At 37.6% G+C, this 13,889-nt stretch overlaps 1 protein-coding gene across 1 annotated transcript in view; it reads left to right on the top strand.

The window, feature by feature from the left end:
- The window catches only part of TMEM170B (transmembrane protein 170B), a 39,738-nt gene that overhangs the window by 15,042 nt on the left and 10,807 nt on the right, over positions 1–13,889 (top strand). The window contains exon 2 of the mRNA XM_010357148.2: positions 11,650–11,820. Coding sequence (XP_010355450.1) covers positions 11,650–11,820 — 171 coding nt within the window. The remainder of the gene's footprint in view (positions 1–11,649; positions 11,821–13,889) is intronic.

Genomic DNA, 13,889 nt, shown 5'->3' with positions numbered 1-13,889 from the left:
CCTGTGTTGTTCAAGGGTCTACTGTATCTTAAAAATTCTAAACATTTTACTTATATTAAATCTGAAGTATATGGGAGAATCAAACATTAAAAATGTTAATGTAAATAGGTGAGCAGCTATTGGAATTTCCACCTCCCTTCTTGGATAATTGGAGTTCTGCTATTTTTTTTTTTTTTCTAAAAATAAAGATTTTAAAGAAGTAATAGGATCCTTGAGAGTCATGTATTTCCTAGGCCTGTTTCCTCACTTATAATACTATCTAATGTAAACAGTTTTCATATTGTTTAAAGGAGAGCTGATCTAGAAATTTTATGAGTTAAGAAAAAAAGTTTAGAGGTTGTACTAGGAGTTAAGAAAACATGTATGCATTTGCACATAAACTTGTTTCTTTACTCTTTCAGGTTAAGCAACTTTCTTTTTCAAGTGGGACTTCTTCAGACTTTTAATATACTTATTTGTAGGGTAAGGTTTAGAACCAAGAAAATCTTTGCTCTCTGAACACCTCTGACCTCTTAGACTTAGGCTTTCTTGAAATATGGTTTAGGAAACCTGATTCAGTATTTAAAGATTCCTTCCAGTTACGAAATTCTCTCTCTCTTAATCCCAGTACAGCATAATTACTTCCTTACAATTAGTCAGAATGATATTTAAGATGTGATTACTGTGACTTTACTTTGCATTATTTGCAGTTTTCCTGGTTATGCTTGTATTTCCTGATCTGTCATTCATTTGGTCACCTATTTATATTTCGTTTCAGGAATGTATTATATTGAGAATTTCATTACAAGTTATGCTCATTGGTGTAAAAAGTTTAATGTTCAGTACTTAGTATAAATATCCCATGGAAAGATTATATCATGAGATTGTAAAACATTTTATTCTTCATTGAGAAGATTTTTAGGTCAGTGATTCAAAAAACCATGAATCAAAAAAAATAGTTTTTGGTATGATACATGTAATTTAAGATGCTTGAGGGCACACAATAACAATTAAAACCATTGTGTAGTTACTGTTATAATTTCATACTAGCTTCAGAGTTTGACATTTAATCCTTACACTTTTTATCTGAGTAAAAAATCACTGGAATTATAATTGATTAATTATTCAGTTAATCAGTTATGGGGAAGAACAAATTGAATGGCATCTTTTAGGAAGATAGTGCTGTGGCTTAAATATAGAGCAATTTTTGAACTATTTTAAATAGCTTTAACCTGATTTCTTTAAAGCAAATGATATTTTGATTGGTTTTATTTAAAAACCTGTTTTTCTAAGGATTGTCTTCTATTTAATTATGGGTATTGTTATTTACAGTTTGAAATTATGTAATTAGCAAGCAAAAGGGTATTTTAGTTTCAGTGGGTAGTAAACAGTATTGCCATGAATTTTAAGATGGACACTATGTTAAAGCAGCTCTTGAAGGTGTCATAATTAAGTTTAAAAGCTAGTATTTCTGCTCTCTCTTAAGGAGCAAAAGTAGAAAACTATTAAATATCTACAGTAGCTTTAACTTATGTATTAAATGTGGTTGCCAGTTGATAAATACAATTTGTTTTTAAATCTGGTTGAAATGTTAGATTAAAAATAAGAAGAAAATGTCTTTTATATTTACCTTCATTTTAGCTTTCTTTGTTGATTCTTTCTTGGTGTAAAGTTTGCATCTGGTATCATAATCCTGTCTAAGGAGCTTCCTTCAATATATTTTGTAGCATAGATCTTCTGACAGTTGATTCTCTGATCTTTTTTCTTTCTGACAAATAAATGTTCATTTCACCTTTAGTTTTGAAAGATATTTCTGTTGGATATACATTTCTGGCTTTATAGTTTTTTTCCCCTTTCAATATTTTAAGGATGTCACTCTATTATCTTCTGGCTCAGAAGTGTCTGATGAGAAGTTTCCTTTACTTTTTATATTTGTTCCACTGTTTGTAATATATCTTTTAACCTCTGACTACCCTCAGTATTTTCCTTTTATCTTTGGTTTTCACTCATTTCACTATGATGTGTGTAGGTGTATGTGTGGTTTATTTTTGGTTTGTTGTTTTTTGGTTCTTGGAAGTGGGAGGTATTTATCTTGCTTAGGATTCTGTGCGAGTCTTGGATTTGTGGTTTGATGACTTTTATTATTTTTGGAAAATTTTTAGCCACTTTCCCTTCAGGTGTCTTTTCTTCATTGTCTCTTTCTTATTCTGGACTCCAATTACATATATGTTAAACCATTTGAAATTGTTCCATATCTTTTTTTCTAAACTTCTGGCATTTTCATTTGGCTCTTAGAATTTCCATCTCTACTGAGATTCCCCATCTGTTCATGTGTGTTGTGTGCTTCTTCCACTAGAGACGTTAACATATTAGCAATAATTATTATAAAGTCCATGTCTGGTTATTCTACAAACTGGGCCATCTCTGGCTCTGGTTCTATAGATTGCTTTCTCTCTCAACAGTGAGTTGTTTTTCCTGTTTTTGAGTGCTTCTTATAATTTTTTAATTGGAAAATCTCACTAAAGACTGAGGTACATAGTGTTTATGTTGGAGATGGTCTGTTGCTTCTGTTAGACCAGTAGTGTGAGAGTTGATTTAATCTACTTAAGAGTTGAGCTGAATTTGAATTTGGTTGTTGTGGTTACTCAGCGCACCGCACGCTTCACATTCTGTGGAGGCTGCTGTTGTTGCCTTGTGTTTAGGGTGGGAGCTGTGTACTGCAGGGTTATTCTCGGTGGCCATGCTCCATTGTAGCTTTTAGCCACTTCTTCACAACTATGCCTCAGAAGGGGCCTCCCCCTTGAGTGGTGGAATGCTGATGCTTGTTACTTGCTGCTAGGCTCCTGAGGGGAGCTGTCCTGTTTTTGTGTTGGGCATGCTCTGTGTATCGAGATCTCAGGAAGTGGGGAGCTTTGTCAGCATTCCTGCCTTTCTGAACCATGGTGGCCAAACTCTTCTTACATTCCTGATTGTTCTTAGGCAGTTTTCCGTTCTTCCATCAGCAGTAACAGACCTCTGCTTGGAATTGGGTCCTGGGTCCTGGATGGTTTTCTGCTTTTCCCCCAGGAATAGAGGTTTTATTCTTCTACCCTTCCCTGAACTGGAGTTCTGTTATAGCTTTGCCTGTCCCTTTAGGGTGACAGGATTTGCTGCCCTTCCCTAATGGCTAAGGCTTTTGCCTTGAATAAGAGAAGGGTCGCAAGAAGCAAGATGTCTGTGTTTCCCCAGCAGCCAGTGTCACCTCCCGCAGGCCTACACCACCAGTGGTGGCTCTCTCCAGTCCCAGCCTATGATCCAGTCTTTCCAGGGAGCACCCAGCAGAGACCTGTGGAAAAGCACTTGCAAGCGAGTGTGCATTTGTGTCTGTCACTTGTGTCATTAACTCAAGGCTGATATGTTAACCCATGCTTGGTCTTTAACAATCTGTAAAAATTGTAGCTGATTTTTTCTTACCCACTTGTATGTTGCCCACTGCCTGCTCTTGTGCTTTTACCGGGTAACACATGTCCCCCACTCTTTTGCATCCTCACCTCACTAATGAGCTAAGGAAAAGTTATGATTTTATAATTTTATCTTTTTCTCATTGGATGGGAGTGACATTTTTGGCAACTTTTTATATTAAAATTTAAATAGAATAACCGAACTGTTTTAGTAATCATCGATTTTAAATTCCAACAAAATCATGCATTTAGGAAAAAATCAGGGACACTACAAACCTGAAATTAATGCATGCTGGGCTTAATACCTAGGTGATGGGTTGTTGTTAGGTATAGCAAACCACCATGGCACACGTTTACCTATGTAACAAACATGCACATCCTGCATATGTACCCCAGAAATTAAAAAATTAAAATAATTAAAAAAAGAAATTTAGATATTTTTAGAACATGGTCAGTTATGTAATTGTACAGGTAATCTTCACATTTTTGTACTTGTTATTTTCCTACTTTTAGTTTCTTTACTGCTTGCTTCTCACCAGCGTTTGAACTGTTTGGTAGATGGACTAAACATACGTTTTTATACTCCCAAACCTAATGGAATTATCATTTATCCAGGTGTTCACACCAGAAATCTGGGAGGCCAGACATCACATCTCCCTCATCTCTATCATCCAGGCCATCTGCAAGTTCTAAATATTTCTCAAATTATTTTCAATCCCAAGTCCAGTACAAAAATCCAGGCCTTAATTTATCTTTGTACTCTTTAAAATTGTTATTATTTACTCATTTATTATCATTACTTTTTTTTTTAAATAGTGACAGGGTCTCTCTCCATTGCCCAGGCTGGAGTGCAGTGGCACGATCATAGCTCACTGCAGCCTCAAACTGCTGGGCTCAAGCAATCCTCCTGCATCAGCCTCCTGAGTAGCTGGGACTATGGGCTTATGCCACCACACCTGGCTAATCTCTTTGTACTCTTGAAATATTCTTATAGTCTCTCATCTCCATCCAGTCCCACTTTTCCATATCTACCAGAGTCATCTTTTTAAAAGGAGATATGATTCTATAACTTCTTTATTTAAAGCCTTTATTGGGTCCCCATAATCTTCAATTTTTACCAAAATTCTTCATTCTGTATGGTCTATAAGCCTCTCCCCTTTCTTCACCAAAAATTACTCTGGCTCTAGCCAGAGTAATTACTCTAGCCAGAGTAATTTTGACTTGTTTTTACTCAGTGTTTTTTAGACATCTAGAGAAATTCATACCACTGTAATTTACAGCCTCATCTTTCCATATTTTTTGGTTTTAGTCAAACCCAGAGTTCTTGCAATTTCATATTCTCTATTATATACAATTTCATGATTTGAACATTGTGTTTTAGAGCAGTGGTTTCTCATTCTTGGCTGTACAGGAGCATAAGAAACGTTTAAAATTGGGAAACTTTCAAAAATTCCAGTGCCAAAGCTACATCCTAAACCAATTAAATCAGAATGTCTGCGGGTGGTATCAAGGCATCATCATTTATTTTAGGCTCTCCCAGGTGACTCCAGCACACAGCCAAGTCCCGCCTCCCACTCCCCACTCTTACTGCACCTGCAACATGATTATCTAATTTGTTTAAATCTTGTTAATTTTTTAAAAATGCATGTGTGGTGATGACTCTTCTTGGGACCTTTCTTGACAACCCACACCCTTGCACAGGGCTGTGTACCCCATAGCATAACCTGCATACTGTACCCTGTAGAAACTGAAGAATTAGAACATATGTAATTGAAATATCATTAATTGAACACTCAAAGTGCCAACTCTTCATAATATATGAAACTACCTTGACTGTAATTTTCAATGGGGGATGGGACAGCCAAGCCCAGCCCAGGAGTCAGCAAACTTTTTCTGTAAATGCAGTATTCTGCTTTTAGCAATAGTATTTTATTTTACTTAAATAGAAAATGTAGTAAATATTAATATTTTTGGTTTCATGGGCCATAGAGTCTCACAATTACTCAGCTCTGCCATTGTAGCTTGAAAGTAGTCATAGACTACTATGAATGAGTGTATCTGTTCCAATAAAACTTTATGAACACTGAAATTTGAGTTTCCTCTGATTTTTACATGTCACAAATTATTGTTCTTTATATATTTTTTTCTTTTTCTTTTTTTTTTTTTTGAGATGGGGTTTCACTCTGTCACCCAGCTGGGGTGTGGTAGTCATGGGTCACTGCTGCAGCCTTGACCTCCTGGGCTCAAGTGATTCTCCTGTCTCAGCCTCCTGAGTAGTGAGGACCACAGGACCACAGGAACACACCACCATGCCTGGCTAATTTTTTAATTTTTTTGTAGAGGTAGGGCCTCATGCTGGTCTTGAACTCTTGGGCTCAAGCAGCCCTCCTGCCTCAGTCTCTCAAACTGCTGGGATTACAGGAGTGAGCTACTGTGCCCAGCTTCTTGATTTTAAAAAATCATTTCAAATCTAAAAACCATTCTCAAAGACTGTGCAGAGTCAGGTGGTAGGCTAGATGTGGCTCATGGGCTATATGTTGCTACCCCTTGATCTATATAGCACTTTTTCAAATTGTAAATGTATCATCTCTCTGAGAGTCTAATCCCCTATGTGGGACATGTCCCCAAATTCAGAAGTCATTGCTGTTAGAAAATGGGAGCAAGTTCTACACTGGATTTGCTGGTATAACCAAAAGCTTGAAATAACCCAATTTGGACATAGATTATTTAAATATATTATATGGAGCATTTCTATAAAGAAGGTGATGGTATAAAGAAATAATATATATGACATATAAATGGTATTTTCAGCTTGATTTCTAGAATGTTTAGTATACAGTAAGTGTTCAGTATTGACTTGCTAATGACTTTTAGTAGAGAAGTTGGATTCTCTGTATTTTTGAGGATTAAAAAATAATTAGTCTAATGAGATAGGTTTTGTTGTTTTAATGACTTTTGAAGTTTTAAATAAATACCTCTTATGTAACTTTATCCTAGAGTAGTGATTTCTGTCTCTACTGTATACCCGGTATGCAGTCATTCTCATGAGCAGCCCAAGTGTATTAACCATTAGTGTAGTAGAGCATCTTCTCCTTTGATATAGAATAGAATGAGAGCCAGGCATGGTTGTACATGCCTGTAGTACCAGCTACTCAGGAGACTGAGGCAGGAGAATCATTCGAGCCCAGGAGTTTGAGTTCAGCCTGGGCAACACAGCAAGACCGCTATCTCTTAAAAAAAAAAAAAAAAAAAAAAGAATGAAAAACTAATTTCTAAAAATATATTTGCAGTAAAAATGTGTGTAAAATATTTCAGACGGGTTGTTTAAAATAGTAAAGAATGTATAAAATAGTATCATTCATCTCATATCTCTAAAAGATAGCCATTGTTAGGTATTCTTCCATTTGATTATACATTTTCTGTACAGATAGGAAAATGTACTCATTTAAACAAATAGGATTATACAATACGTACCATTCTTTAACTTGTTTTTACTCAGTATTTTTTAGACATCTAGAGAAATTCATTTCTCATAAATAATATTGTCGAAGGATTAAAAACAAAAGCACAGAAGATAATTTTTTAGTGACTTGGCAACCAGAGCTGATGAAAGTTACAGATTGGGAGCAGAGCTATTTCTAGTATTGTTTGGAGGCTGGAACAGATTATAACTCTGCTGCCTTTTACCCCACCAAAAAGTAACACACTGCAACAATCCAGACAAAATTAGTCTAAGGTGAGGATTATAGGATAGTCTTGAGTAGGGAATTGTTACAAAAGGAATTTCTGAGATAGGTTCAGAAAGAAGGGATATTCCCTTCCAGAGAATTATGGTGATTATAGGCATGAGATGTTTCAAAGTTTCTGTTGTTTTGTGTATTACATTTTTTAAATGTTTGTTTTGTATTTTTTTCAGCACTAGCAAAGTCTCTCTGGCTTCCTTCATTGTTACCCATTTGCTAGAAGCTTGGATGAGGTGGGGTATGGGTGGAGAGAGAAAACTGTGAGCCTCCGGGTGTCCACTTTAGCATCAACAGTTTAAGGAAAGGCTGTGATATTCCACTCCTGTCTTTTTACTAGGTGTTCTTCTTCCCAGGATCTTAGGCATCTGCTTTTGCTCTAGTCCTTAGGATCCTGCAGTTCTCTTCACCTGAACTAATCCAGTAGGTTTCATGTATTTGCCAGTAGTGATTGGGCCTTAGACAGTCTTGCTTATCCAGAGTTGATCAAAATCTTTAGAGGCCCTGTTCACTCAGGAGGTTATGTTGATCTGTCAGGTAATTCAAAATAATAGTAATAACACAAAACCTAACATAACTGTAAATATTCTCAAGATAGTCCATTTTTTCCATCATAAAGAGTATGATTTTTTAAAAGAGAGAAAGAAATGTAAAAGTAAATCTGACATTAGGGTACTTGGTTGATGTTGAGTCTGATGAAGGAATAATCCTGGACTGGTCATTGGAGGACCATTTGAGATTCTGTTTTAATTTTGTGATTATTTTTATGCCTTTGGTTTTTATAAAACATTAAACTGAAATTTTACTTTGCCTTCTATTAGGTAGATTCATTGTTAAGATCATAGCTACATATTTAGTAGTCAAACAACACTACTTTTTTATAATGTCGGATAATCTCCTGTTCATAGTGTTAAATATAGTCAATAAATTATTTCCTCTAATTGTATTATAAGAACTTTTTAAATGGGCTCGAGGTACAAGGTGGATTGTTGACTTTTGTATTGAAGAGTCTGTGGTTGTTGCAGAGCCTTTCCTTGTCTCAGGGTAAATTGAGAAAAGAGCTCCCTTGATGAAAATATACACCCCCATGTTATACTCCCTTATATTCTCACTTTATTAGGTTCACTTAGGAAAACTGTATCTTTCAATATGCAAATATCTTCTGAGCAAGTTGGGGTTTTTAAATTTTAATGTATTTATTATAAATTGAAGCCATTTGTTTGAGAGCGATGGTCTGAAATACTGTTTCCCTGAATGCTGGAAGAGAAAAGCCTCTAAAAGGCAAACATGTCTATTTTTCCATAATCACTAGCTTCTATCTCTTATGCCATTGAGAAGCATGCATGGTAGCTTAACACACACTGTAAAATATATCAGATGTCTCTTCTTTGAAATAATTTCAAATTGCCTGAGTCCATTCTATGTGCCAGTTCTTAAGAATTTGGCAGGGTTAAGCTGATTTTTAAAAAAATCTTTCTATTCCCTCTTTCGATTTTTAAAATTAAACTTTTTATTTTGAGATTATAAGAGTCACAGTTGTAAGAACCAACACATAGAGAGCTTTTGTACTCTTTATCCAGTTTGCCCAGTAGGAACATCTCAGAAATCCACAGTATAATGTATCAACCAGGATCTTGACATTGATGCAATCCACCAACCTTATCCAGGTTTTGCTAGTGTTTCATGTACACTTGTACTCTTCTCTATGTGTATTTACTTCTGTACAATTGTATCACTTACATGTATATCCACCACTATAGTCAAAGAAGAAATCCATTACCACAAAGATCGCTCATGTTGCTTTTTAATAACCATACCCTGCTTCCTTTTTAGGGAGTTTTTGTTTTGTTTTAAAATTCTTAGTCATTTATGGTCTTGACCTAATTATTTTTCAAATTTATATCCATGCTTTTAAATTTTTTACCTTTTTTAAAAAATTGGTAAAAACATATCTGATGAAACACACTCACTGTTGGCTGGGCGTGGTGGCTGACACCTATAATCCTAGCAATTTGGGAGGCTGAGGCGGGCGAATCACCTGAGGTCAGGAGTTCGAGACCAGCCTAGCTAACATGGTGAAACCCTGTCTCTACTAAAAATACAAAAATTAGCCAGGCATGGTGACGGGCACCTGTAATCCCAGCTACTTGGGAGGCTGAGGCAGGAGAATCGCTTGAACCCAGGAGGTGGAGGTTGCAGTGAGCTGAGATCACTCCATTCCAGGCCCCCCTCCACCCCAAAAAAGGCGCTCACTGTTTTCTCCACCCTCACACAGATCACTTCTGTGACAAGTGATGTGTGGTTTTTTTTCCCACACCAAGTAATTTAGGATACCAACTGGGTGTCCTACAGTTCAATTCAGTTCTGACATCACCTGGTGTTGTTAGCATCCAATCCCACAAGTTAAAGGCATAGTCCCGGAAACGACTCCCATTTAGACACCAGTAGAAAGCCACTTCACTGGTTATGGTTACTGGTTGACTTTAAAGGTTACAACTTGAGGCCAGGTGTGGTGGTTCTCGCCTGTAATCCCAGCACTTTGCGAGGCTGAGGCAGGAGAATTACTTGAGGCCAGGAGTTCTAGACCAGTCTGGGCAACACAGGCAGATCCTGTCTCTACAAAAAATATTTTTATGGCCCACATGCGTAGTTGTAGCTACTGGGAAGACTGAGACAGGAGGATCACTTGGTCCCAGGAGATGGAGGCTGCAGTGAGCTATGGTCACGCCACCGCACTCCAGCCTGGGTGATGGAGCAAGACTCTGCCTCAAAAAAAAAAAAAAAAAAAAAAAAAAAAATCATATGGTATTCATTTGTGATGGTTTATTTCACTTAGCATAATGTCCTCAAGGTTCATTCATGTTGTAGCATGTGACAGGATTTCCTTCCTTCCCTTTTAAAACTCAGTAATTTTTCCATTATATGTGTACTGTGTTTATCCATTCAGGGACTCTTGAGTTGCTGTCACCTCTTGGCTATTGTGAATAATACTGATAAACATGGGTGTGCCAATATCTCTTTGAGATTCTGCTTTTGGTTCTTTTGGGTATATACCCAGAAAGGGGAATTGTTGGATCATATGGTAGTTTTGTTTTTAACTTCTTGAGGAGCCTCCATACTATTTTCCACAGCAGCTGTATCATTTTACATTCCTACCAATAGTATATATCCATATTTAATGATATTTGGATACATAGGTTTTGATTCATCCATTTTAATTCTATTAATGACTATTTTATTGACTTTTCTTTTACAATTGATAGTGACTACCTAGCCCAAATCACAGATGAGAGACTTTGTATTATGGAATGTTTGCATATCAAGGATGACCCTCAAGGTAACATCTAAATATTTTAGAGTCAGCTCTTTCAGGTATAAGTGAGAGAATCCTTACCTGAATAGTTTAAGTAAAAAGAGGGATTTTATTACAAGGGAACTGGGATGTGACATTGAATCTAAGGATGTAATGTGTCAGGGCCTTAGAAATAACTCATTAAGGGACTTGATTCTCTCTTGTCTTTGATGGATCTTTTCCCTTCTTCTACTGTGGCTTTCATCATGCAATGATGAAGTAACTTCACAAATCTTGAGCCTTTCAGCTTCAGCTACCTGAAGAGCAAGGATGCTCAGTTGGCCCCGATCCAGAAGTCCCAGGGGAAGGGGACGATTGGCCCAGCTTGGATCCCTTGCCTTTCTTTCATACCTCACTACAGTATGGTCAGGGAGAAGGAGTCAGTGCAGGGACATCTGTGGAAACTATATGGAGTGACTGGGAGGCAGTCAGGTGGCCAGAAGGAAAGGGAATGAGTGTGGGAGAACGAATGAAAAGTGCGCTTGTCCACGGTCTCTAAGCCGAGATGTCAGTGAACAGTCGATTGAGGTCACACTGGGGAGATAATACTGGAGCTTGAAAAGTTCTGGGTAAGGAACATTAAGATGACTAGAGGCAAATGATTTTTTTTTTAATCTAACTGAATTTTTAGTATACCAAGTTCAGGGCCACAAGGAGAAAATGCCTGAAATTCTTAAAAATAAAAGGTAAAAATAATTGACTGATATCTGGAATGATTTGAATTAGAGTTAGAAGGTAGTTAAAAACATTCTTAACACTTATTTAGGGTAGAAAACAAAAGATTCTATTTCAAATAGGAATTAATTTTTATATTTTATTCTAAGAAGTTTACACATATATCAGAGGCTTAATATAAAATTGATGGATGATAGCTATATAATAGGGACATTTAGAAAAAATTAGAATATAGTGTTAACCTTTCGAAGCCATGGGAGGAATTATTTCCCCATCAGGCGTCAGCGATGATGGTAAACCTTATAATGTATTCAGTGCTGCTTGTGTCAGGCATGGTGTGAGGCATTTTTCTATGTATTATGTTGTGTAACCTCCCAAGTCATAGGTGCTCACTATTTGTTAAACTGAATTTTCTAAGTTGTATTTCAACAGATGATTATTAACACTTTGCTTTTCCTTTCAGAGATGTGGTACTGGATCTTCCTCTGGGCTCTCTTCTCTTCTCTGTTTGTCCATGGTGCTGCAGGAGTGTTGATGTTTGTGATGCTGCAGAGGCATAGGCAGGGAAGAGTCATCTCTGTCATTGCAGTCAGCATTGGATTTCTGGCTTCTGTAACTGGAGCGATGATTACCAGTAAGTTGATTTTGTTTTGTCTGAGGATGTAAGTTTGTATGCACTTACCATTTTGGTAGCTGTATTCTTATTATACATGTAACATTAGTGAGATATTTTATGTAGATTATTTGTCAACACTTAACACACTCCACCTAGAAGATAAAGATGAACTGATTTATTCATTGAACAGATAGTTGTAATTCTGCAATGTGAAGAGTCCTTTTACAAGGTTTTGTGGGAAACAGAAAAATTCATAACAGTTGCCAAGAGGCAAGGCAGTTCAATGGGAAAATTCACAGTGATTATAGTTTCTGCTTTAAAGTTGCTCACTTTCTAGGAAAAAGGAAAGGCATAAAAATATGTCTGTGATAATTATCATAAACAAAAGTATAGCCCTGAGGTCCTTACTGTCATCTGCCTGTGACTACACAATAAAATTGCACTTTCTTCTTATGCACACATTATTATGGCCTACTAGAAATAAGCTGTGCTAGAGTGTCCTCTAGTGCTTTGCAGGTTCCCTGCTGTGCTGCCTCATGAGCTTTTTCAGACAAGTTTTCAGGTTCATTCCCTCTGGCCTTCTCTGCTTAACACTGTACTTAGGCCCAAACTCCAGCCTGACTTCAAAGAATTAGTTACGGTTTTGTTATCAGCAGAAGGTGTCCAAGTTACCAGCAGCAAATCCATACAGGTCTGCAGCAGCCTCAATTCTTGCCTCCTCAGAAGAAATAATTTGACTGAGGGGTGTAAGACAGAAAAAGAGACTGAGGCAAGTTTCAGAGCAGGAGTGGAATTTCAAAGCTTTAGAGCAAGAAAGAAAGGAAGGTACACTTGGAAGAGACCCAGGCGGGCACTTTGGAGGTCAAGTGTCCCATTAAACTTTGGTCCTACAACTTGCTGGCCCATTTCCAGTGTCTTGCACCCCTTTTCCTTCATTCTTCCTTTAGGGTGAGCCACCTGCATGTGCAGTGCCCTCCTTACACTTGGGAGGCGAGCATGCACAGTGTGTTTAAGAAGTTGTAGTCATGCTCATCTGAGGCTTTCTTCCCTTTTCTAGTGGAATGCCCCCGAAACTCATACTCTACCATTTTGTCTTAATGCGCATGCTCGAGCCCACTTACCCATTTCCTGAGATTTTATTGGAAGCTACTGGTTACCAGTTTCAAGTGTTTTTATCCTTTGGAAAATTGTCTCTCCCTGGTGCCTGTGACCAGTTATCATTTTAGTGTGACAACTGCCGGACCATCACCTGATGGTCACCTGACATTCCTAGGGGATAGGGGTAGCCCTGTCCTGGCCCACTGCTGACAACTTACCTACTGTAACAATTTCTGCAGCTGCTGGTTGAGCAGAGCTTAGGTGTGCACCCTGTAGAGACTGGAGTGTGCCACATCTGCTTGCTTAGTGTGGTTGTGCCAGAAACCGGGTACCTCTCTGTGCTGCTATCAGTTCTGTGACTGCCAGTACAAGTGTCTGTTGCCCTTCACATCTGGCCTATTCCCATATGTCAGGGTCAGCTCACTGCTACCACTGGATTTGTTTTGGGACTCTCTGACAGTTTCTTCTTCCTTTCTAGTTGATTCTTGCCTCAGAGATAAGAAGGCAACCTTATCTTTATGATGCAAGGGATTCCCTTCTTTACCCTTTCCAGAATGATTGATATCCTTTGTCTTGAGAGGAAAGCCCTGCTCCCATGTCCCTGGGTATGTCCTAGGCACTAATAAGACAACCATAAACTACTTGTGGGAAATGGGGAGGAGTCTGTTTTCTTATTCTTCCGTTGCTGTTTTTTTCTGTGTTATCTTGTGTTAAGTTTTTATAACTGCTTTTGTTGTTTCTGCATTCAACCTTTAATTTGATGATATGAATGGTACCTCATACGCTTTGTCATAGACAGGGTTTTAAACAGGTGCTCAGGTTTAGCTAAAGCACATAGGAAAGGTAGAACGGAGCCAGATTCCAGAGGGCCTTGGAAAGCTATCTGGGAAGTTTGGGCTTTTATCCTGCAGGTCATGGAAAACAAATGGATATTTTTGAATGCAGTTGGCAAGGGACAAAGCAGTTCAGTGGTAAATTTTGTTTTATAG

The sequence above is a fragment of the Rhinopithecus roxellana genome, chromosome 4, assembly GCF_007565055.1.
Source record: "Rhinopithecus roxellana isolate Shanxi Qingling chromosome 4, ASM756505v1, whole genome shotgun sequence".
NCBI classification, from domain to species: Eukaryota; Metazoa; Chordata; class Mammalia; order Primates; family Cercopithecidae; genus Rhinopithecus; species Rhinopithecus roxellana.
The sequence above is the reverse complement of the archived record's forward strand: the minus strand, read 5'-3'. Positions and strand labels throughout refer to the sequence as shown.